This window comes from Mustelus asterias, chromosome 15, assembly GCF_964213995.1.
Source record: "Mustelus asterias chromosome 15, sMusAst1.hap1.1, whole genome shotgun sequence".
NCBI lineage: Eukaryota > Metazoa > Chordata > Chondrichthyes > Carcharhiniformes > Triakidae > Mustelus > Mustelus asterias.
The window spans coordinates 1,667,257-1,693,195 of record NC_135815.1 but is presented as its reverse complement, the minus strand read 5'-3'; the positions used below and the strand labels follow the sequence as shown (position 1 = coordinate 1,693,195).

At 48.9% G+C, this 25,939-nt stretch overlaps 2 protein-coding genes across 2 annotated transcripts in view; both read left to right on the top strand.

Annotated features, from left to right (window-relative positions):
- The window catches only part of LOC144504254 (uncharacterized), a 450,031-nt gene that overhangs the window by 254,543 nt on the left and 169,549 nt on the right, over window positions 1-25,939 (top strand). The gene's annotated exons all lie outside the window — the stretch shown is intronic.
- LOC144504767 (uncharacterized) overlaps window positions 9,268-25,939 on the top strand; it is a 40,053-nt gene continuing 23,381 nt past the window's right edge. Inside the window, exons 1-2 of the mRNA XM_078230510.1 lie at window positions 9,268-9,401; window positions 19,571-19,924. Of these exons, the coding sequence (XP_078086636.1) occupies window positions 9,350-9,401; window positions 19,571-19,924 (406 nt within the window). The 5' untranslated portion in view covers window positions 9,268-9,349. The remainder of the gene's footprint in view (window positions 9,402-19,570; window positions 19,925-25,939) is intronic.

The window sequence follows — 25,939 nt, the reverse complement described above, 5'->3', positions numbered from 1 at the left end:
CTTCCTCGGTGCTGCGCTTCCTCGGTGCTGCGCTCCCTCGGCGCTGCGCTCCCTCGGCGCGGCGCTCCCTCGGCGCGGCGCTCCCTCGGCGCGGTGCTCGCTCGGTGCGGTGCCCCCTCGGCGCAGCGCTCGCTCGGTACGGCGCTCCCTCGGCGCGGCGCTCCCTCGGTGCGGCACTGTTGTGTCAGTGTAGGTGACACCTCGCAGTGCTGGAGTGAAACCACAATGTTTTGCATCCGAAGCAGAGAGTGATACAGAGTGAAGTTCATGAAATGTGATGATTCTGTCAGAGTAAAAAAGCAAATTACTGCAGATGCTGGAATCTGAAACCAAAGCGAAAATGCTGGAAAATCTCAGCAGATCTGGGTGTGTCTGTGGGGAGAGAAAAGAGCTGACGTTTCGAGTCCAGACCCTTTTTCGAGTCACTTGACTCTTTGTCAAAGCTAAAAGGCATCGAAAGTGGGAGATATTTATACTGCAGGGTGTGGGAATGAAAGATGAGTCATTGCCACAGAAACCAGGGGAAAGGCTGCTAATGGCAGCTCATAGCGAGAATCAAGGGTGTGAATGGTCAAACAGCAGAGAAGCTGAAATCAGAGGGTAAACAGTGACAGATGGAGAGGGGGGGGAATGCGTGGGAGAGAGGTAAAATTGAGAAAAATGGGGAGAAAAGATAAGAAAAGGGGGGTAAAATAGGGAGACAGAGTGGGGGAAAAGAAAAATAAATAAAAGACAACAGTTAAAAATTGCTAAAATGAAAACAGAGAGGTGGAGGCGGGGCCAAGCGAATCATCTGAAGTTGTTGAATTCGATGTTGAGACCAGAAGGCTGTAAAGTGCCCAGCCGGAAGATGAGATGCTGTTCCTGCAGTTTGCGTTGAGCTTCAATGGAACATTGCAGCAAGGACAGACCTGTGGGCATGGGGGCAGGATCGTGTGTTAAAATGGCAAATAACCGGAAGGTCAGGGTCCTGATTGCGCACAGACTGAAGGTGCCCATCTTCCGGCTGGGCACATTACAGCCTTCCGGTCTCAACATCGAGTTCAACAACTTCAGATGATTCGCTCGACCCCACCTCCACCTCCTTGTTTTCATTTTAATTAATTTTAACTGTTAGAAACATAGAAAAACTACAGCACAAACAGGCCCTTCGGCCCCACAAGTTGTGCCGAACATATCCCTACCTTTTAGGCCTCCCTATAACCCTCCATCCTATTAAGTCCCATGTACTCATCCAGGAGTCTCTTAAAAGACCCTATTGAGTTTGCCTCCACCACCACTGACGGCAGCCGATTCCACTCACCCACCATCCTCTGTGTGAAACACTTCTCCCTAACATTTCCCCTGTACCTACCCCCCAGCACCTTAAACCTGTGTCCTCTCGTAGCAGCCATTTCCACCCTGGGAAAATGCCTCTGAGAATCCACCCGATCTATGCCTCTCAACATCTTATACACCTCTATTAGGTCTCCTGTCATCCTACGTCAGTCCAAGGAGAAAAGACCATTTCCCCCTCCGGCCACTCTGCCCATTCCGCGGGCAGTGTAATATTCCCGTCCATTTCCCCCTCCGGCCACTCTGCCCATTCCGCGGGCAGTGTAATATTCCCGTCTATTTCCCAGTAATGACATTTTGAAAAATGACAAACAAGCTGTTAATTTTGGTGCTTACCCACCTACCTGGGTTAGAACATAGAACATAGAACATAGAAAGCCACAGCACAAACAGGCCCTTCGGCCCACAAGTTGCGCCGATCACATCCCCACCTCTAGGCCTATCTGTAGCCCTCAATCCCATTAAATCCCATGTACTCATCCAGAAGTCTCTTAAAAGACCCCAACGAGTTTGCCTCCACCACCACCGACGTCAGCCGATTCCACTCACGCACCACCCTCTGAGTGAAAAACTTACCCCTGACATCTCCTCTGTACCTACCACCCAGCACCTTAAACCTGTGTCCTCTCGTAGCAACCATTTCAGCCCTTGGAAATAGCCTCTGAGAGTCTACCCTATCCAGACCTCTCAACATCTTGTAAACCTCTATCAGGTCACCTCTCATCCTTCGTCTCTCCAGGGAGAAGAGACCAAGCTCCCTCAACCTGTCCTCATAAGGCATGCCCCCCAATCCAGGCAACATCCTTGTAAATCTCCTCTGCACCCTTTCAATGGCTTCAACATTTTTCCTGTAATGAGGTGACCAGAACTGCGCGCAGGTTGGGGGGAAACGGGAGGGTGATGGCCTTGTCCCTGTTATATTTTATATGCCACCCTGCCGTGCCCCAGTACCCCCCCCCCCCCCCACCCCCACCCCCGACAAAGGTTAGCCAGTGACGTCTGTAAAACCCAGGATTTCTCTCCAGTGCTGTCAGTTTCAGCTCCATTCTGACATTCAGGGGTGCACAGCTCACTGACTCCACTGTCGATATTTGAATAGTATGGGTGTGGTGAACCATTGTTGGTTCCCACCAGGTAGTGCTGAGCCATGGTCTGGCCAGTACTATGAGTCTGTAGATATGTTACTGTTGGGGTTAGGGTTGGGCTGTTCTACCTGTTAATATAGTCCTATGGTACACCCCAGTCGGCTCCGCCTCCTGGGAGAGGTATAAAGGTCACTGCTCTGCCTGGTGACCCTTTAGTCTGGGATTGTATGTTGTATATAGTAGCTCTGTTATTGTTGACAATAAAAGCCTTTATTTCCCGAGTACATCCTGTCTCCCTTGTGATTTATCGCGCATCAATGTTATTGCCAACAAGTAAATTCTTTTTTTTGAAAAAAAACAAACGAAAACATGGAGCAAATGCTTAAACCCGAACGGCTTACGTTGGACCCACGTGCGGCGGGAGCATCGAACACTTTCGACCACTGGTTGAAGTGTTTCCAGGATTACCTCGACGCCTCCACAGCGGTCACCGACGACGCCGACAGACTCCGGGTCCTCCACGCGAGGGTAAGCGACGCTGTATACTTAGCGATCCGTGAGGCCCCCGACTACAAAGGGGCCCTCGAGCTTCTCAAAAAGCGATACAACAAACCGCCGAATGAGATCCATGCTCGACTCCTTCTAGCCACTCGACGGCGGCAGCCCGGCGAAACGACGGAACAGTACGCGTGCGAGCTTCAGCAGCTAGCCAGAGCCTGCAACTGCAAGTCAGTGTCGGCAGCCCAGTACATGACCGACCTAGTTCGAGATGCGTTCGTGGCGGGAATCGGCTCGTCGTACATCCGCCTTCGGCTGTTGGAGCAAGGTAACCTCGATCTCACTAAAACCATAGAGTTAGCTGACGCTCTAGAAACGGCCTCCAAAAGTCTGGAGATGTACTCCGACAACCGTGTGGAGACATTGTGGTAGGGGCAGCCGCAGACCCCACTTTATTCAGCGGGACCGAAAAACTGCGCGATTGCGTTTCCAGCCTCGGACCTGACGACGGCAGCAGTTCCAGGTGGCCCGCGGTGTTACTTCTGTGGGGGGGTGAAACACCCTCGGCAGCGATGTCCAGCTAAAGCGGTGTTGTGCTCCGCCTGAGGCAAGTAGGGACATTATTCCAAAGTATGCCGGACCAAACCTCCATCCAGAAACAGCAGTGCGGCGTGTGACTCCCCGGAGGCGGCCTCCTTGTCTTCTGCGTCTTCAAGGTCTTCTACCACGTGCGATTCCAGGACGCCGCCATTCCGAACGACGGAGTCGCAAGAGACGTGCGACCTGCAGGGGCTGCAGGTTTTGGCGCCATCGTCCACGTGCGACCTATGGGGGTAGCCATTTTGGTCGGCACCGACCACGAATGACCAGCAGGGGTCGTCATCAACCATCTCAGCTGCCTGCAGTTGCACCCACGAACCAACGGTGGCGTCGATCATCCTGGACCAGGCCAAGCCTCACAGACTCGACAAGTCCATGATGGACATACAGGTAAACAGACGCCAGATTTATTGTTTGTTTGACAGCGGGAGCACGGAGAGCTTCATTCACCCTGACACCATGAAGTGGTGTGGTCTCCAGATTCGGACTGTCAAGCAGACAATTTCGATGGCGTCAAGGTCCCGGTCTGTCACCGTGCTAGGGAGCTGCGTGGTCAATCTGACGGTGCAGGGCACGGTTTACGAGAACTTCAGGCTCTTTGTGTTACCGCACCTTTGCGCGCCGCTACTCCTAGGACTAGATTTTATGGTCCACCTGAAGAGTGTAACCCTGCAGTACGATGGGCCACTCCCTCCGCTTTCAGTGGGAGACCTGCAGCCTCAAAATTGCCCAACGCGCTCCACATGTAGTCTCTCAACGCTTAGGATTACCACACCCTCCCTATTCCAGAATCTCGTGCCAGGCTGCAAGCCCATCGCAACAAAGAGCAGGCGTTACAGCGCTGAGGATCGGATCTTCATTCAATCTGAAGTTCAGCGGCTCCTCAAGGAAGGGATCATCCAACCTCGCGCTCGTCCTTGGAGAGTGCAAGTCGTGGTGGTTAAGAATGGGAACAAACCCCGGATGGTCATAGACTATAGTCAGACCATTAACAGATACACGCAGCTGGATGCGTATCCCCTCCCGCGCATATCTCACATGGTCAACCAGATTGCGCAGTACCGGGTGTTCTCCACCATCGACTTAAAATCTGCTTATCACCAGCTCCCCATTCGCCCAGAGGACCGACAATACACGGCCTTTGAGGCGGATGGTCGCCTGTACCATTTTTTAAGGGTTCCTTTTGGTGTCACGAATGGGGTCTCGGTCTTCCAGCGTGCTATGGACCGAATGGTGGACCAGAACGGGCTGCGGGCTACCTTCCCGTACCTGGATAACGTCACCATCTGCGGCCATGACCAGCAGGACCACGATGCCAACCTTCTTAGATTCCTACGCACTGCATCTCGCCTGAATCTGACCTACAACAGGGAGAAGTGTGTATTTCGCACGCGCCGCCTAGCTATCCTTGGATACGTGGTGGAAAACGGGGTCCTTGGCCCTGATCCAGACCGTATGCGTCCCCTCCTCGAACTCCCCCTGCCCTCTAGCATCAAAGCACTGAGAAGATGTTTAGGCTTCTTCTCATACTATGCACAGTGGGTTCCCAATTACGCGGACAAAGCCCGTCCGCTCATCAAGTCTACCTCTTTTCCCCTAGCAACAGAGGCTCGCTTAGCCTTTGCAAGAATAAAAGCCGATATCGCGAAAGCCACGATGCATGCTATCGACGAGTCCATCCCCTTCCAGGTGGAGAGTGATGCATCTGATTTCGCCCTGGCCGCCACACTTAACCAGGCGGGCAGGCCCGTCGCCTTTTTCTCTCGCACCCTCCAAGGCCCTGAAATTCGACATTCGGCGGTGGAAAAGGAGGCCCAGGCCATTGTGGAGGCCGTTCGGCATTGGTGCCATTACTTGGCGGGAAAACGGTTCACTCTGCTCACGGACCAGCGGTCCGTGGCGTTCATGTTCAACAACACGTTACGGGGTAAGATCAAGAATGATAAAATCTTGAGGTGGAGAATCGAACTCTCCACCTACAATCATGATATCATGTACCGTCCAGGGAAGCTCAACGAGCCCTCGGACGCCCTGTCGCGTGGAACATGCGCCAGTATGCAGGAGGACCGTTTGCAGGCTCTCCACAATGACCTCTGCCATCCGGGGGTCACTCGGCTCTTCCACTTCATAAAGGCCCGGAATCTACCCTACTCGGTGGAGGATGTCAGGTCCATAACCAGAAGCTGCCGGGTATGCGCGGAATGCAAACCGCACTTCTACCGACCTGACATGGCACACCTCATTAAGGCCACTCGTCCCTTCGAAAGACTGAGTGTGGACTTTAAGGGCCCCCTTCCCTCGACAGATCGGAACGTGTACTTCCTCAATGTGGTTGATGAGTACTCACGATTCCCCTTTGTCATTCCCTGTTCTGATATGACCGCTGCCACGGTTATCAAGGCATTTCGTGATCTTTTCACCCTGTTCGGTTACCCCTGTTATATCCACAGCGATAGGGGCTCGTCGTTCATGAGCGACGACTTGAGGCAATACCTGCTCTCATATGGGATTGCCTCTAGTAGAACCACGAGCTACAACCCAAGGGGTAACGGACAGGTTGAACGAGAGAATGCTACAGTCTGGAAGGCTGTTTTACTGGCGTTGAGGTTTAAAGGTCTTCCAGTCTCCCGTTGGCAAGAGGTACTCCCTGATGCGCTCCACTCCATACGCTCACTCCTGTGTACGGCAACCAACGCTACTCCGCATGAGAGAATGTTTTCATTCCCTGGGAAGTCTTCCTCTGGGACCTCATTACCGTCTTGGTTGACGTACTCAGGACCTGTCCTCCTGCGGCGACATGTTAGGACCCGCAAGTCCGACCCTCTGGTTGAACAGGTCCATCTCCTCCACGCCAACCCTCAGAATGCCTACATGGCATATCCTGACGGGTGAGAGGACACGGTCTCGATTCGAGATCTGGCGCCAGCAGGGGGCTTGGAAACCCCTGTCGCTCCCACACCTACTGTTAGGGACCCCCCAACCATTATTTCCCCTCCTGACATGGCGCGGGCAGTATCGGGACCACCACTTAACCCTCTTACTCCCGGGTACAGCTTGCCTGAGTCCAGGAGATGGTCGCCACTTCAAGGCGTGCCCGAGTTCAGCGGATTGTCACCACCTCGTGGTCTACCGGCCCGTGAGGCACTGGAGGAGTCGCTGGACACCGCCTTGGAGAGAACGTCACCGCGATTCCCTGAACCGGTGTCATCGCTGGTGTTGAGGAGGTCACAGCGACGGTGCGGTCCCCCAAACCGTTTGAACTTATAGACAGATGAACAATTGTTCTGTGTTTTGTACCCCGCCGGCCTTTGTTTTCAAAGGAGGGGTGAATGTGGTGAACCATTGTTGGTTCCCACCAGGAGTGCTGAGCCATGGTCTGGCCAGTACTATGAGTCTGTAGATATGTTACTGTTGGCGTTAGGGTTGGGCTGTTCTACCTGTTAATATAGTCCTATGGTACACCCCAGTCGGCTCCGCCTCCTGGGAGAGGTATAAAGGTCACTGCTCTGCCTGGTGACCCTTTAGTCTGGGATTGTATATTGTATATAGTAGCTCTGATATTGTTGGCAATAAAAGCCTTTATTTCCCGAGTACATCCTGCCTCCCGTGTGATTTATCGCGCATCAATGGGACCCATCCAGAGAGCAGGAATCCCAGTAAACAGAGAGTGAAACTGTGATATTTAGTCCCCTACTATACTCCTTATACACCTCTGACTGTGCGGCCAAATTCCTCTCCAACTCGATTTTCAAGTTTGCTGACGACACCACCGCAGTGGGTCGGATCTCAAGCAATGACGAGACAGAGCACAGGAATGAGATAGAGAATCTGGTGAACTGGTGCAGTGACAATAATCTCTCCCTCAATGTCAACAAAATGAAAGAGATAGTCATCGACTTCAGGAAACACAGTGGAGAACATGCTCCTGTCTACACCAATGGGGACAAAGTAAAAATGGTCGAGAGCTTCAAGTTTTTAGGTGTCCAGATCACCAACAACCCATCCTGGTCCCCCCTGCACGCCGACACTATAGTTAAGAAAACCCACCAATGCTTCTACTTTCTCAGAAGACTAAGGAAATTTGGCATGTCAGCTGCGACTCTCACTAACTTTTACAGATGCACCATAGAAAGCATTCTTTCTGGTTGTATCACAGCTGCCCAAGCCCGTTTGAGTTATAAGGAGAGGCTGGATAGACTGGGACATTTTTCTCTGGGGCACAGGAGGCTGAGGGGTGATCTTAGAGAGGTCTATAAAATAATGAGGGGCACAGATCAGCTAGATAGTCAATATCTTTTCCCAAAGGTAGGGGAGTCTAAAACTAGAGGGCATAGGTTTAAGGTGAGAGGGAGAGATACAAAAGTGTCCAGAGGGGCAATTGTTTCACACAGAGGATGGTGAGTGTCTGGAACAAGCTGCCAGAGGTAGCAGGAGAGGCGGGTACAATGTTGTCTTTTAAAAAGCATTTAAACAGTTACATGGATAAGATGGGTATAGAAGGATATGGGCCAAATGCGGGCAATTGGGGCTAGCTTAGAGGTTTTTAAAAAAAGCGGCATTGACAAATTGTTCCAAGATGTAAATCTCTATGATTCTATGACCGCAAGAAACTACAAATGTTGTCCAATCCATCACGCAATTGATTCTGTCGACACTTCCCACTGCCTCGGCAAAGCAGCCGCATAATTAAGGACCCCACTCAGTCTGGACATTCTCTCTTCCACCTTCTTCCGTTGGGAAAAGATATAAAAGTCTGAGGTCACGTACCAACTGACTCAAGAACAGCTTCTTCCCTGCTGCTGTCAGACTTTTGAATGGACCTACCTCGCATTAAGTTGATCTTTCTCTACACCCTAGCTATGACCGTAACACTACATTCTGCACCCTCTCCTTCTCTATGAACGGTATACTTTGTCTGTATAGCGCGCAAGAAACAATACTTTTCACTGTATGTTAATGCATCTGACAATAATAAATCAAATTTAATATGATGTTGGTGTTCCAGGAACATATTTAATTTAACACCTGATTTGAAAGATAGCTCCTCTGATAGGACAGCACATCCTCAGTACTGTACGAGAGTGTCCAACCTGCACAACTGTATGGAATGGAGATTCAAACCTACAACAAAAAGGGTTACTCCCTGAGCATCAGGAAATATAGAAACATAGAAGATAGGAGCAGAAGGAGGCCATTCGGCCCTTCGAGCCTGCTCCGCCATTCATCACGATCGTGGCTGACCGTCCAACTAAATAGCCTAATCCTGCTTTCTCCCCATAACCTTTGATCCCATTTGCCCCAAGTGCTATATCCAACCGTCTCTTGAATACATTCAATGTTTTGGCATCAACTACTTCCTGTAGTAATGAATTCCACAGGCTCACCACTCTTTGGGTGAAGAAATGTCTCCTCACCTCCGTCCTAAATGGTCTACCCTGAATCCTCAGACTGCGACCCCTGGTTCTGGACTCCCCCACCATTGGGAACATCCTCCCTGCATCTACCCTGTTTAGTCCTGTTAGAATTTTATAAGTCTCTATGAGATCCCCCCTCATTCATCTGAACTCCAGCGAAAACAATCTTAACCTAGTCAATTTCCCTCCTACACTAGTCCCGGAAGTGACTGAGCAAGACATAGCTGCTTATCTGAGCTTTGTGAGTTTACAGTTGTAGCTTTTTTATAAATAACTGGGCACGTCCTACTTATTCTTACTTCCTCCCTCTTATGTGTCTTATTTAACCTCCGCAATGGATTTCTGTTAACTAGCATTGAGACATCACATGCGTGAAAGAAACAGGAATTGAATCCTTGAAAACTAATTTTTTTGGGAATGCCTGGCCCTCCACTCTCAGCTCTGACTCTGACCCTCTGCATGGCGGTGGGTAAGTAAACACCCAGAGTTGGGTCACCCAACCTGGGGCTGGTTTCCCATCATGATGTTTTGCAGTTTGATTCTCTGATTCTGGGTGGGTGATGTGTATTTTTTCATTAGATATTTCTGTTTAAGCATTGTGATAGTTTGGGCTTTCTCGTGGTTAATTGGGAAAATACAGCGTCAGATCTCACACTGAGACACCCAGCCCAGTTACCCTGCTCTTAAACTCCACCGGGTGCAAATACACAGACACAAGCGTGTCAGCCTTCACGTTCAAACACCATTAAAAACACATTGTCCAGGTTCACTGACGGGGAGCAGCTATTGAAGTGAGCTATCAGAAGGTTGACACGAGCTGTGGGATTACTTCCCAAAGGGAGATAGACGCCATCAGGGTGAGGGGAAGGAAACCATTGACTAGAGATTAAAGTGTAGCCAGGTCCACCAGTTCAGCAATGTGAGCTCTCCGAGTATCCGTGTAGTCCCACGGTGAACCTTGCTGAAATCTGCTCCGGGGGCTCCCTCTCACCCCTAAAACCATCAGCCCCCATTAATGTTCATCAGGAACCCAACGAGTCTCATGGAAATAAATAGTCCCCCTCGAACACAATAGGGAAATGAAGTAATATTGAGGAAGAGCAGAAACTTTCACAATAGTGTGTGGAAAAAACAGGAATTCAATGTTTGAAAAATTAGTTTGTTTGAAATGTTTTACCCCACACGTTGTTGTGCCTGCTGCACTGTCTGTTTTAACCCTTATACATTGGACAAAGAACTGTGAGTCAACTTCTTGTTAGGACAGTAATATTTATTCACACACAGAATTGATGTTAATCACCCACACAAACAAGTTATCTTACAGAATACTAAAGTTCAAGTCCAATACTAGACCTTCACTTCACTGACAAGTACCCAGGCAGATATTGGCCTTTATCCGCATGTTGGTCTCCATAGTCCTCTGCGTAGTCTGGTCCTTTGGTCTGGTCTGACACTCTTGCTCTGGTCTTCCTTTCTTCTGTCGTTGGTGGGGGGCCCTCCTTGTGCTGGTCGTTACTGGCGACAGTCAGCGTTGTTGCCGTTCGTGAGAGAGAGAGAGAGAGAACCTTCCTTTTATCCCTCATTGGTTTTGCGCCCTATTGGTCAGTCTCTTGATTGTTATCAATCAATCGATCAGGGTTTGATCACCCTGATCGATAAGAGTCCAATCTCTGGGTGTGTACCCAATGGCCACACCTGTAGGTGCTGGAGAGACATAGGTCACATACCTCCCTCCCAAATAAGGGGTTAAGGTGCCCCTGTGTCTGGTAAACAACTCCGTTTGACCAGGAAGTGTCCATTGTCTTTGAGATGGCCTATGTCCTGTGTATTAAAGAACAAAGAGCAGTACAGCGCAGGGACAGGCCCTTCGGCCCTTCAAGCTTGCGCTGATCACGTTGTCCTGTCTAGACCAACCGCTTATATCCCTCTATTCCCCGTCTGTTCATGTGTCTATCCAGTAGGCTGTAGCTGCAGCCTGTTTCTCTCTGTCCAAGGCTGCAGCCTGTCTGTTTCTGTACTTGGACAACTATCCCAGCATGCTTTGTAAATCGCCATCTTAAGTGGCTCATTTGGCCACAGTGTTTCATCCTGATTTTGAGCTCTTTAATAATTTTGTTTTACAAAACATCTGTGCCATTATTTACTCCCGGGGATGTGAATGAGTGTCAGAGATATAGAGGGAGTGGGACGGTGCATTAAGGAGGATGGTTAATGCACAGATGTTGAAGGTTGAAGTGACTCAGACAGAACATTGGGAGTTTTTGGTGCCTCAATTGCTCCCAGTGCCACGAGCTAGTGGGTACAGAAATAGGAGGTTAGTGCAGATGAATGCGTGATTTAAGAGTTGGTGCAGGAGGGAGGGTTTTAGATTTCTGTACCACTGGGACCGTTTTTGGGGAAGGTGGGACTTGTACAAGTGTGGGACGGTCTACATCTGAACCAGAGCGGGACTAACATCCTTGCTGGTGGGTTTGCAAATGCTGTTGGGAAGAGTTTAAACGAGTTTGGCAGGGGGAGGAAACCCAGACTGTGAGCAGAATAGGGACACAGTATAACATAGAAAAACAATCAGCTCAGAGGGAATACAGCAGGAGTAAGTTTCAAGGGAGTAAGACAAGGCTGGAGGGCCTCTACTTTAATGTCAGGAGTATTAAAGATAAAACGGATGAGTTAAGGGTGAGGATTGACACGTGTAATTATGATATAATAGCCATCACAGAAACGTGGCTGAGTGAGGGGCAGAATTGGCAGCTCAATGCCCCGAGTATAGAATCTTCAGGTGAGACAGAGGAGGGGGTAAAAGAGAAGGAGGCATTGCATTATTAATTAAGGAGGCAGTTACTGCAGTCAGGAGAGATGATATCTTGGAGAAGGCATCAGATGAAGCTTTGTTGGTAAAGCTTAGGAATAAAAAAGGAACAGCTACGTTGCTAGGTGTTTATTATAGACCCCCAGATAGTCAGCGGGAAATTGAAGAGCAAATATGTGCACAATTCGCAGAGGGGTGTAAAATAATAAGAAGGTAATTATATTAGGTAATTTCAACTTTCCCAACATTAATTGGGATGGACATCACATTAAGGGCTTAGATGGAGTAGAGTTCTTAAAATGTACACAGGAAAACTTCTTAGGTCAATATGTAGAGGATCCAATAAGGGAAGGAGCTGTGCTGGACCTAATTCTGGGGAATGAAGCCAGACAGGTGGTTGATGTGATGGTGGGGAGCATTTTGATGATAGCGATCACAATATGGTTCAATTCAAATTTATTATGGACAAAGAAATTGACAAGTTGCAGAAAAAGGTTTTGGATAGGGGAGAGTAGATTTTAACAAAATTAGGCAGGATCTGGCCAAGGTAGACTGGAACAAGTTACTTATGGGGAAATCTACAGAAGAGCAGTGGGGGAGAGGGGGGTGTTCAAAGATGAAATGTGTGGGTACAGGCTCAATTTTACCAGCACCTAGAATGAAAATGGTAAAATCGGGCCCTACGTGTCAACATGTTCCCTCGAGGGTAATAGGGAAGGTGTAACAAACCAGTGAACCCTGGATGACCAGAGACATTCAGGATACAATGAGAAGGAAGAGAGAATCTTACAAGTATAAGGGGAGTAAGTCTGCAGAGGCATTAGTGGAGCACAGAAAGTGCAGGATGGCGCTTAAGAAATCAATTAGGAGAACAAAAGGGGATATGAGAAAGCTCTGGCTGGTTAGAGAAAATCCTAAGTTATTCTATAAGTATATCAATGGGAAGAGTTTAGCCAGGGAAAGAGTAGGGTCCATTAGGGGCTAAGGGGGAAATCTGTGGGTGGAGGCAGAGGACATTGGTCGGGTGTTAAATGAACATTTCACATCTTTCTTCACCCTTGAGAATGAGGAGGTAGTTATGGAACACGGGGAGAGAGACTGGGAGGCTCTAGAGAAAATTATCATAGAGAGTGACAAGGTAATGGCTTAAAAGTGGACAAATCTCCAGGTCCAGATGAATTGTGTCCAAAGCTCTTGTGGGAGGCGTGGGAGGAAATTGCAGGGGCTCTGTGATGCGCTATTCAGACACGAGGCTTGAAACTCAGTAAATGAAAGGCTTTTATTTACTGTTAATGAAGCTACCAGAACTTATATACACTATCCCAGACTGAAGGGGTCCCGGCCAGAGCAGGGACTCTTATACCTCTCCCAGGAGGCGGAGCCCGACTGGGATGTGCCACAACACTATAGTACAAAGGTGTAACAACCCCACCCTAACCCAACAGCAACAATAGCACAACCCAACAGTAACATATGTACATCCTTGTAGTCCTGGCCAGCCCCTGGCTCAGCACTATCCAGTGGGAACCAACGATGGTTCACCACACTCTGACCCAAATTTTTAATTCCTCCCTGGCCACTGGGGAGGTGCCAGAAGACTGGAGAACAGCTAATGTGGTCCCACTATTTAAGAAAGGTTGTAGAGACAAACCAGGGAACAACAGACCAGTGAGTCTCACATCTGTGGTTTGGAAACTACTGGAGAAGATTCTGAAGGAGAGAATCTATCTCCATTTGGAGAGGCAAGGTTTGATCAGGGATAGTCAGCATGGTTTTGTCAGAGGGAGGTCACGCCTAACAAATTTGATTAAATTTTATGAGCATGTAACCAGGTGTGTGGATGAGGGTAGTGCGGTTGGTGTAGTTTACATGGATTTCAGCAAAGCCTTTGACAAATTCCACATGGGAGACGTATTAAGAAGGCTAGTCCACATGGGATACAGAGTGATCTGACAAGGTGGGTTCATAATTGGCTTAGCGGTAGGAGACAGAGGGTGGTGAAAGACGGCTGCTTCAGTGACTGGAGGCCAGTGACCAGTGGCGTGCCACAGGGATCCGTGCTGGGCCCCCTGTTGTTCGTCATTTATATCAATGACATAGATGACTATGTGGGGGGTAGGATTAGTAAGTTTGCCGATGACACAAAGATTGGCCGAGTGGTTAACAGTGAGGTTGAGTGTCTTGGGTTACAGGAAGATATAGGCGAGATGGTCAAATGGGCGGATAAGTGGCAGATGGAATTTAATCCTGAAAAGTGTGAGGTGATGCACTTTGGAAGGAATAATTTGACAGGGAAGTATATTGTGAAAGGTCTGACACTGGGAAGTTCCGAAGAACAAAGGGACATTGGTGTGTTTGTCCATGGATCTCTGAAGGCGGAAAGGCAGGTTAATAGCATGGTGAAAAAGGCATATGGCGCACTCGCCTTTATCAATCGGGGTATAGATTACAAAAGCAGAGAGGTCATGATGGAGTTGTATAGAACTTTGGTGAGGCCACAGCTGGAGCACTGTGTGCAGTTCTGGTCACCACATTATAGGAAGGATGTGAACACACTGGAGGGGGTGCAGAGGAGATTCACCAGGATGCTGCCTGGGATGGAACATTTAAATTCTGAAGAGAGGTTGGATAGGCTTGGGTTGTTTTCTATGGGTTCACTAACTGTCACTAACTGTCCTGTCTGGAGACAATACACGTCTCTTTAACCTGTGCTTAACGCTCTCTCCATTCACATTGTCTGTACCTTTAAGACTTGATTACCTGTAAAGACTCACATTCCAACCATTATTTTGTAAATTGAGTTTGTGTCTTTATATGCCCTGTTTGTGAATAAAACTCCCACTCACCTGATGAAGGAGCAGCGCTCCGAAAGCTAGTGGCTTTTGCTACCAAATAAACCTATTGGACTTTAACCTGGTGTTGTGAGACTTCTTACTTGTTTTCTATGGGGCAGAAAAGACTAAGGGGTGACCTAATTGAGGTGTTCATGATTATGAGGGGCATGGACAGGGTGGATAGGGAGCAGCTGTTCCCCTTAGTTGAAGGGTCAGTTACGAGGGGACACAAGTTAAAAGTGAGCAGTGGGGGGTTTAGGGGGGATTTGAGGAAAACCTTTTTTATCTAAAGGGTGGTGAGGGTCTGGAATGCGCTTCCTGGGAGGGTGGTGGAGGAGGGATGCCTCACATACTTTAAAAAGTACCTGGATGAGTACTTGGCCATAACATTCAAGGCTATGGGCCAAGTGCTGGCAAGTGGGGTTAGGTGGGCAGGTCAGGGCCTTTCATGCGTTGGTGCAGACTCGATGGGCCAAAGGGCCTCTTCTGCACGGTAGGATTCTGTGATTCTGACTCTATGATTCAATGCTTCAGTCGAGAATTTTGCGATTAGTTTTACCAATCCACTTTGCGTTAGTAACATTGGTTGCCCAATGGGAACCCTGTTTAGCTATCGAGAAGGATATGGACAAGGGGTAGAGTGGCCTTGCTTACAATCACTGTCATTCCGAACCCCCCTCCCAATTTAATAAGCAGCGTGATGTGCTGCTGGGGTCAATACTGAAACCGTGTGCGATGGGGCTGATCTGAGGGGGCCTGGAGAGGGGCAGTGGGAAGGGTCGGGCGTGAGGGAGTGGTGGTTAATTGTGGAGGACTGTGGATGATGGTTGGGAGGGTCGGGTGGGGACTGGGAGAAAGGGATGAGTGAATGGGGGTGATCCGAGATGATCAGAGGATTAGTTAGGGTGGATAGTGAGAGCCTTTTTCCTCGGACGGTGTTGGCTAGCACGAGGGGACATAGCTTTAAATTGAGGGGTGAGAGATATAGGACAGATGTCAGAGGTAGGTTCTTTACTCAGAGAGTAGTAAGGGCGTGGAATGCCCTGCCTGCAACAGTAGTGGACTCGTCAACATTAAGGGCATTCAAATGGTTATTGGATAAACATATGGATGATATTGGAATAGTGTAGATTAGAGGGGCTTTAAATTGTTTTCACTGGTCGGCGCAACATCGAGGGCCGAAGGGCCTGTACTGCGCTGTAATGTTCTATGTTCTAAGAGGTTGGAGAGGTTCAGAAAGAAATGTTGGTGATGTGTGGGATCCGGATTCCATCTGTTGTAATTATGGGGTTGGGGGAGAGGGTGGCATAGTGTAGGGCGGCACGGTGGCACAGTGATTAGCACTGCTGCCTCATAGCACCAGGGGCCCAGGTTCGATTCTGACCTTAGGAAAGTTAAAGTTTAAAGTTTATTTATTAGTCATAAGTAGGCTTACATTAACACTGCAATGAAATTACTGTGAAAATCCCCTAGTCGCCGCACTCCGGCACCTGTTCGGGAACACTGAGGGAGAATTTAGCATGGCCAATACACCTAAGCAGCACATCTTTCAGACTGTGCGAGGAATCCGGAGCACTCGGAGGAAACCCATGCAGACACGGGGAGAATGTGTAGACTCCACACAGACGGTGACCCAAGCCGGGGACCTGGGTCCGTGGTGCAGTGAGGCAGCAGTGCTAACCACTGTGCCTGTCTGTGTGGAGTTTGCATGTTCTCCCCGTGTCTGCGTGGGTTTTCTCCGGGTGCTCTGGTTTCCTCCCACAGTCCAAAGATGTGCAGGTTAGGTGGATTGGCCATGTTTAATTGCCCCTTAGTGTCCAAAGATGTGCAGGTTAGGTGGATCAGCCATGACAGGGTTCTGGGGATAGGGTAGAGGGGTGGATGGTCTTTTGGAGAGTGGATGAAGCCTCGATGGGCTGAATGGCCTCCCTCTGCACTGTAGGGATTGTATTTCTGGCGGTGAGAGATTCCTGGTTGGCTAAATGATGGACAGGATTTTGGAGGATCAATGGGAAATTTATGGGAATGTTCACTTTGAACTTTGTGGCTGGAATCTGAGGTTACGAGGCAACAGAGGAAGCTTAGTTCATCAAAAGGAGAGGAAGCATCTGTATTCTAAGGACTATGGAAATGCCATCATGCCAGAGGCTGGAGTATATGACAGGTATTATTGTTGATTTATGTATATTGAAGATGATTGATTTAAGGCTAATGAAAAGCAGGAGTAATTGATAAAATCTATAATTGATCTGTGTTGAATTATATATGATAGAATTCATTGGAGAGGTCTAGCCGCTTCACCTCAGGAGCTGCCCTGATCTTTTGATTTCTCCTAGCGGCCGCTGGTCAAAATAAAGGTTAAGTCTTTAAAGTGAGACACTGGCTTTGTGAGTCTTGTATTGTCTGAAATTTCTGATGGTACCGGCCATTTCGAAAACAGCACCAACAGACACCAAGATCCCTCTGCACCTCAGAGCAAGTTCCAACAACTTACTGATACCAATGCCCATCTGGGACCCTCCAGACCTTCCCCTCCTTCTGACCCCATCGCTTTGAATCCAGCCCTTGCCGTGTATTCACCTTGCCCTCTGACCTTGCCCTCTGTGATACTGAACATTCTCAGCAGAGGATTCAGTTTCTGTCCTCGCCTCAATGAACCTCAGGCTCGGCACGAAGCCGAATTCTTCTTCCGTCGCTTTCGTCTCCGTGCTCACATCTTTGGGCAAGAGTTTTTCCCCTTGCTAACCAATCCTTTCATCCGCATCCAATTTCCTCCTGCTACCTGGACCCCCTCCCTCTGGCCTCCTAGTGATCTTTCCATTGAGAACTGTTGGCATGACATTGGCCGTCTCAGTATCTCTGTCCCTCTCACTCTGTCTCCCTCTGAACTTGCTGCACGCTGTCTCTCCGGTGAAATCTGACCTTGTGATCAAACCTGCTGACAAGGTTGTTGTTGTCTGGCGTACTGACCTCTCCCTCACAGAGGCTGAGCGACAACTCTTCCTGTCGCCATTTTAACTCAGCATCTTGCTCTCCTGTCCACAAGTCCATCCTCAGCCCGTTGCAATCTTCCAGTGAAGCTCAACGCAAACTGGAGGAACAGCACCTCATCTTCCAGCCCTCAGAACTCAACAACTTCAAATAAGAACCCACCCACACACTGGCCTTCTATTCTGCTCCAGCTGCTCCTCCCTCCCTTAAACAGGAGTGACACCATCACATTTCCCCCTCTCCTCAGCTCTGAACTCACACAGACTCAAAACGTTAACTCTGTTTCTCTCTCCACAGAGAGGGATATGGGCCAAATGCGGGCAATTGGGCTAGCTTCGGGGTTTAACAAAAAAGGGCGGCATGGACAAGTTGGGCCGAAGGGCCTGTTTCCATGCTGTAAACCTCTATCACTCTATGACGCAGCTAGATGTACTGAGTTTTTCCAGCATATTCTGTTTTTATTTCAGATTTGCAGCATCTGCAGTATTTTACTTTTATGTCCATGCATTCCATGTTGAGATGTCCTTTTGAATGAAATGTGCACATAGGCCAGCATTAACTCTTGTGTTGTGTAGGGTTAGAGTTGTCAATGATTCTGAATGAAGAAATTGTTTGAATATTTGTGGGGACTGTCCTGAGTTACAATGAGATCCCCTCTGATACCCAGATACCAAGAGCGAAAGAGATTGGTAAATGAGGAGTCATGATTGGTGGAGATGATGTAGGCTGTACCTCCACCTTCCTTGGCCAATCTTTGGAAACTAGCTGGCCTGACTTCAGCACTTTACTCCAGTTAAGAGTTCCTCACCCTCAGTCCCCAGCCATTTCTCACTCCAGCTCTCCACTTCTGACATCTCCATCGATTTAGCTGAGAATCTGGAAGCCTATCACCCTTTGAGACCCATCACCCACCTCCACAGACTCGATGGAAGAGAGTTGGGATCTGTAGCAGGGAATAATCAGTGAAGGGGAGCGAATGGGTCTTTCTGGGAATGAGGACATCAAGTATTTATGTTCTCCAAAGTACTTGCAGCAACAATCCCACAATCCATAGCCACAGGAAGTAGCAGATCCTCCAATAGAAAGGAACTAAATGTGAGCCAATCAAGTTTACAATTTAAAATGCAATGGGAATATTTGAGCCTCGCAGTAAAATTGCCCTCCCCACCTGTCGAAAACGCTTTATGATATTTTTCTGTGTTGAGTTTATTTTTGGGGACTGATTTTAGCTCCTTTCCCACCAGGGGGCAATCACACACTGTCCCTGAATGAGCTGCTTCTGTTCAGGCTGTGGGTGCCCAACCAATAGGAGCACAGTTCTTGTCCATCAGAACTACCATAAAGCTAATGTTTTAACCCTGGACCCATGGCTGCTTGTTAGCCTCCCCGCCTCACGCCCCCCCCCCCCCCCCCCCGCCTCACCCCCCCCCCCCGCCTCACCCACTCCCCCCCCCGCCTCACCCACTCCCCCCCCCCCGCCTCACCCACTCCCCCCCCCGCCTCACCCACTCCCCCCCCCGCCTCACCCACTCCCCCCCCCCCGCCTCACCCACTCCCCCCCCGCCTCACCCACTCCCCCCCCCGCCTCACCCACTCCCCCCCCCGCCTCACCCACTCCCCCCCCGCCTCACCCACTCCCCCCCCCCCCCCGCCTCACCCACTCCCCCCCCTCCCCCCCCGCCTCACCCACTCCCCCCCCCCCCCCCCCCCCGCCTCACCCACTTCCCCCCCCCCCCCCCCCCAACACATATTCCAGTCTCTGTCTGGGACCCAAACAGTCATAGAATCCCTACAATGCAGAAAGAGTCCATTCGGCCCATCAAGTCCGCACTGATCACAATCCCTCTCAGCCCCTATCCCCGTAACTCCACGTATTTACCCTACTAGTCCCCCTGACACCAAGTGGCAATTTAACATGGCCAATTAATGTAACCCGCACATCTTTGTGTGATTATATTCTGCGCTGCCTCACCTATTCTGATCTCAGTAATTTTTTATTCACAGGTCTAGGGACCAATCCGATTCTTATTCAGTCCCCAGGAGTTGTGAAGGTGTTGGAGGGTGGAACGGTGCAGATACATTGTGCTTTGCAGAGCAGCAATGTAAATTACAGAGTGGAGAAATATACTGTACACTGGTACCACCCGCAAAATAAGAGTCAGATATTATTGAGTCATTTTCCAGATGGCAGATTTTACCACTCAGAAGGATTCTCCGAGCGATTTCAGCTTTCCAGAGATGTTACCAGTAACAGTTACAATCTGACCATCAGAGATGTGCAGCTCAGTGACTCCAATGTCTATCTCTGTGGGATTTGGGGATATATCTTTGGAAGTGGAACCCGGCTGAATGTGACCAGTGAGTATTTTCTCTGTTAGAATGCTTTTATTCCAAATAACGTTACTCTACAATCATTTCGTTTCAGTAGCTAGTTTATAATTTTCTCCTTTTGCACAACAGAATTATAATCAGAGTATATTGAGTAAACTGGAGCATATTCATCATCCACAATGAGTGGAAAGGTGGGTTATTAAAAGCACATTGCGCTAACATGCCACACAGAGTTGTTGGGAATTATTCGGGAGGCACAACAGAAATTCATCCCAAGGAGGAGGAAACATGCTATGGGGAGGATGAGGCATCCATGGCTGATGAGGGAAGTCAAGGACAGCATAAAAGCAAAAGAAAAAACATACAAAGTGGCAAAGGTTAGTGGGAAGCCAGAGGATTGGGAAGCCTTTAAAAGCGAGCAGAGAACAACTAAAAAAGCAATAATGGGGGGAGAAGATGAAATATGAGTGTAAGCTCGCTAATAAGATAAAAGAAAATAGGAAGAGTTTTTTTCAATATCTAAAAGGTAAGAGAGAGGCAAAAATAGACATTGGACCACTGGAAAATGAGGCTGGAGAAGCAATAATAGGAAACAAAGCAATGGCAGAGGAACTGAATAGTTACTTTGCATCAGTCACCTGAACCGATGGACTACACCCCAGGGTTCTGAAAGAGATAGCTGAGGAAATTGTGGAGGCATTGGTGGCGATCTTTCAGGAATCACTGGAGGCAGGAAGGGTACCAGAGGACCAGAAAATAGCTAATGTAACATCGCTGTTTAAGAAGGGAGAGAGGCAGCAGACGGGAAATTATAGGCCGGTCAGCCTGACTTCAGTCATTGGCAAGATTTTAGCTTCCATTATTAAAGATGAGATCGCAGAGTACTTGGAAGTGCATGATAAAGTAGGACTGAGTCAGCACGGCTTCGTCAAGGGGAGGTCATGTCTGACAAATCTGTTAGAGTTCTTTGAGGAGGTAACAAGAAAGATAGATAAAGGAGAACCAGTGGGCGTGATTTATTTAGATTTCCAGAAGGCCTTTGACAAGGTGTCACATAGGAGACTGTTAAATAAGTTTAGAGCCCATGGTGTTAAGGGTAAGATCCTGGCATGGATAGAGGATTGGCTGACTGGCAGAAGGCAGAGAGTGGGGATAAAGGGGTATTTTTCAGGATGGCAGCCAGGGACTAGTGATGTGCCTCAGGGGTCGGTGCTGGGACTACAACTTTTCACAATATACATTAACGATTTGGAAGAAGGAACTGAAGGCACTGTTGCTAAGTTTGCAGATGATACAAAGATATGTAGAGGGACAGGTAGTATTGCGGAAGCAGGGGGGCTACAGAAGGACTTGGACAGGTTAGGAGAGTGAGCAAAGAAGTGGCAGATGGAATACAATGTGGAAAAGTGTGAGGTTACGCACTTTGGAAGGAGGATTGGAGGCACAGACTATTTTCTAAATGGGAAAATGCTTAGGAAATCAGGAGCACAAAGGGACTTGGGAGTCTTGTTCAAGATTCTCTTGAGGTTAACGTGCAGATTCAGTCGGCAGTTAGAAAAGCAAATGCAATGTTGGCAATCATGTGGAGAGGGCTAGAATACAAGAGCAGGGATGTACTTCTGAGGCTGTATAAAGCTCTGGTCAGACTCCATTTGGAGTATTGTGAGCAGTTTTGGACCCCGTATCTAAGGAAGGATGTGCTGGTTTGGAAAGAGTCCAGAGAGGTTCAAAGAATGATCCCTAGAATGAAGAGCTTGTCGTATAAGGAACAGTTGAGGACTTTGTGTCTGTACCCGTTGGAGTTTAGAAGGATGAGGGGGGATCTTATTGAAACTTACAGGATATTGCGAGGCCTGGATAGAGTGGATGTGGAGAGGATGTTTTCACGAGTAGGAAAAACTACAACTAGAGGGCACAAACTCAGGCTAAAGGGACAATCCTTTAAAACAAAGATGAGGAGGAATTTATTCAGCCAGAGAGTGATGAATCTGTGGAACTCTTTGTCGCAGAAGGCTGTGGAGGCCGGGTCATTGAGTGTCTTTAAGACAGAGGTAGATTGGTTCTTGATTAATAAGGGGAGCAGGGGTTATGGGGAAAAGGCAGGAGAATGGGGATAAGAAAAAAATCAGCCATGATTGAATGGTGGAGCAGATTCGATGGGCCGAGTGGCCTAATTCTGCTCCTGTGTATTATGGTCTTATGGATGGTGGTGGGGGATAATGGGGTGTTTAGGCTTCCCAAAGGGGAACGGCAGGATGCTTAATACTAAACTTAAATCAAACAGACCCAGTTTCTAATTGCAAAGGGTCACCACCCTGGAATATTTTCCCTCTCCTTAAATCCTGTCCGACCAGTTCAGTATTTCCAGCATCTGCTGTTTTGATTTAAAAATGACTGCTTGGGTTTCCCAGGGGTCGGGGAATTTGGCAGTGAAAGGAAGCCAAGAACTTCCAACGCCGCAGGGTAAATACTTCTTCAGCACTCCTTGTGGGCCCAGAAAAGGAGCAGTACCTTCCCAGGACCCTTCAATACCCCATTTCTGACCTCCCTCTGCTGACCAATCTCCTTGTAAGAAGTTTAACAACACCAGGTTAAAGTCCAACAGGTTTATTTGGTAGCAAAAGCCACACAAGCTTTCGGAGCTGCAAGCCCCTTCTTCAGGTGAGTGGGAATTCTGTTCACAAACAGAGCATATAAAGACACAAACTCAATTTACATGAATAATGGTTGGAATGCGAATACTTACAACTAATCAAGTCTTTAAGAAACAAAACAGCATGAGTGGAGAGAGCATCAAGACAGGCTAAAAAGATGTGTATTGTCTCCAGACAAGACAGCCAGTGAGACTCTGTGGGGGTTACAAATAGTGTGACATGAACCCAATATCCCGGTTGAGGCCGTCCTCGTGTGTGCGGAACTTGGCTATCAGTTTCTGTTCAGCGACTCTGCGCCGTCGTGTGTCGCAAAGGCCGCCTTGGAGAACGCTTACCCGAATATCAGAGGCCGAATGCCTGTGACCGCTGAAGTGCTCCCCAACAGGAAGAGAACAGTCTTGCCTGGTGATTGTCGAGCGGTGTTCATTCATCCGTTGTCGCAGCGTCTGCATAGTTTCCCCAATGTACCATGCCTCGGGACATCCTTTCCTGCAGCGTATCAGGTAGACAACGTTGGCCGAGCTGCAAGAGTATGTACCGTGTACCTGATGGATGGTGTTCTCACGTGAGATGATGGCATCTGTGTCGATGATCCGGCACGTCTTGCAGAGGTTGCTGTGGCAGGGTTGTGTGGTGTCTTGGTCACTGTTCTCCTGAAGGCTGGGTAGTTTGCTGCGGACAATGGTCTGTTTGAGGTTGTGCGGTTGTTTGAAGGCAAGAAGTGCGGGTGTGGGGATGGCCTTGGCGAGATGTTTGTCTTCATCAATGACATGTTGAAGGCGCCGGAGGATATGCCGTAGCTTCTCCGCTCCGGGGAAGTACTGGACGACGAAGGGTACTCTGTCCACCGTGTCCCGTGTTTGTCTTCTGAGGAGGTCGGTGCGGTTTTTCGCTGTGGCGCGTTGGAACTGTTGATCAATGAGTCGAGCGCCATATCCTGTTCTTATGAGGGCGTCTTTCAGCGTCTGGAGGTGTCTGTTGCGATCCTCCTCATCCGAGCAGATCCTGTGAATACGGAGGGCTTGTCCGTAGGGGATGGCTTCTTTAACGTGTTTAGGGTGGAAGCTGGAGAAGTGGAGCGTCGTGAGGTTATCTGTGGGCTTGCGGTACAGTGAGGTGCTGAGGTGACCGTCCTTAATGGAGATGCGTGTGTCCAAGAATGCAACCGATTCCGGAGAGTAGTCTATGGTGAGTCTGATGGTGGGATGGAACTTGGTGATATCATCATAGAGTTGTTTCAGTGATTGTTCACCATGAGTCCAAAGGAAGAAAATGTCATCGATGTCAAAGAACCCCCAGCTTTTGTCGCAACACGACGGACTTCCTACAGAAACTCGGCACACATGGAGCAGTTGAACCAGGAGCGCTCCTCGTCACAATGGATGTCTCGGCACTCTACATCAGCATCCCCCACGGCGATGGCATTGCTGCAACGGCCTCAGTGCTCAGCGCCAACAACTGCCAGTTTCCAGATGCAATTTTACATCTCATCCGCTTCATCCTGGACCACAATATCTTCACCTTCAACAACCAGTTCTTCATCCAGACACACGGAACAGCCATGGGGACCAAATTCGCACCTCAATATGCCAACATCTTCATGCACAGGTTCGAACAAGACTTCTTCACAGCACAGGACCTTCAACCGATGCTATACACTAGATACATCGATGACATTTTCTTCCTTTGGTCTCATGATGGACAATCACTGAAACAACTCTATGATGACATCAACAAGTTCCATCCCACCATCAGACTCACCATGGACTACTCTCCGGAATCGGTTGCATTCTTGGACACACGCATCTCCATTAAGGACGGTCACCTCAGCACCTCACTGTACCGTAAGCCCGCGGATAACCTCACGATGCTCCACTTCTCCAGCTTCCACCCTAAACACGTTAAAGAAGCCATCCCCTACGGACAAGCGCTCCGTATACACAGGATCTGCTCGGATGAGGAGGATCGCAACAGACACCTCCAGACGCTGAAAGATGCCCTCATAAGAACAGGATATGGCGCTCGACTCATTGATCAACAGTTCCAACGCGCCACAGCGAAAAACCGCACCGACCTCCTCAGAAGACAAACACGGGACACAGTGGACAGAGTACCCTTCGTTGTCCAGTACTTCCCCGGAGCGGAGAAGCTACGGCATCTCCTCCGGAGCCTTCAACATGTCATTGATGAAGACGAACATCTCGCCAAGGCCATCCCCACACCCCGACTTCTTGCCTTCAAACAACCGCACAACCTCAAACAGACCATTGTCCGCAGCAAACTACCCAGCCTTCAGGAGAACAGTGACCATGACACCACACAACCCTGCCACAGCAAGACGTGCCGGATCATCGACACAGATGCCATCATCTCACGTGAGAACACCATCCACCAGGTACACGGTACATACTCTTGCAACTCGGCCAACGTTGTCTACCTGATACGCTGCAAGAAAGGATGTCCCGAGGCATGATACATTGGGGAAACTATGCAGACGCTGCAACAACGGATGAATGAACACCGCTCGACAATCACCAGGCAAGACTGTTCTCTTCCTGTTGGGGAGCACTTCAGCGATCACGGGCATTCGGCCTCTGATATTCGGGTAAGCATTCTCCAAGGTGGCCTTCGCGACACACGACGGCGCAGAGTCGCTGAGCAGAAACTGATAGCCAAGTTCCGCACACACGAGGACGGCCTCAACCGGGATATTGGGTTCATGTCACACTATTTGTAACCCCCACAGAGTTTCACTAGCTGTCTTGTCTGGAGACAATACACATCTTTTTAGCCTGTCTTGATGCTCTCTCCACTCATGCTGTTTTGTTTCTTAAAGACTTGATTAGTTGTAAGTATTCGCATTCCAACCATTATTCATGTAAATTGAGTTTGTGTCTTTATATGCTCTGTTTGTGAACAGAATTCCCACTCACCTGAAGAAGGGGCTTGCAGCTCCGAAAGCTTGTGTGGCTTTTGCTACCAAATAAACCTGTTGGACTTTAACCTGGTGTTGTTAAACGTCTTACTGTGTTTACCTCCCTGGGAGCCAGTGAGCATGCAAAGATTTCTCTCAAGGCTCTCGCAAGTTCCTCCCTTGCCTCTCTCAGTATTCTGGGGTATATCCCATCAGGCCCTGGGGACTTGTCTACCTTAATGTTTCTCAAGAACCCTAATACCTCCTCCTTTTTTATCTCAACATGACTCAAACTATCTCCACATCCTTTCCCAGACTCATCATCCACCAAGTCCTTCTCTTTGGTGAATACTGATGCAAAGTATCATTTAATACCTCGCGCATTTCCTCTGGCTCCACACATAGATTCTCTCCCCTGTCCTTGAGTGGCCAACCCTCTCCCTGGCTACCCTCTTGCTCTTTATATGTGTATAA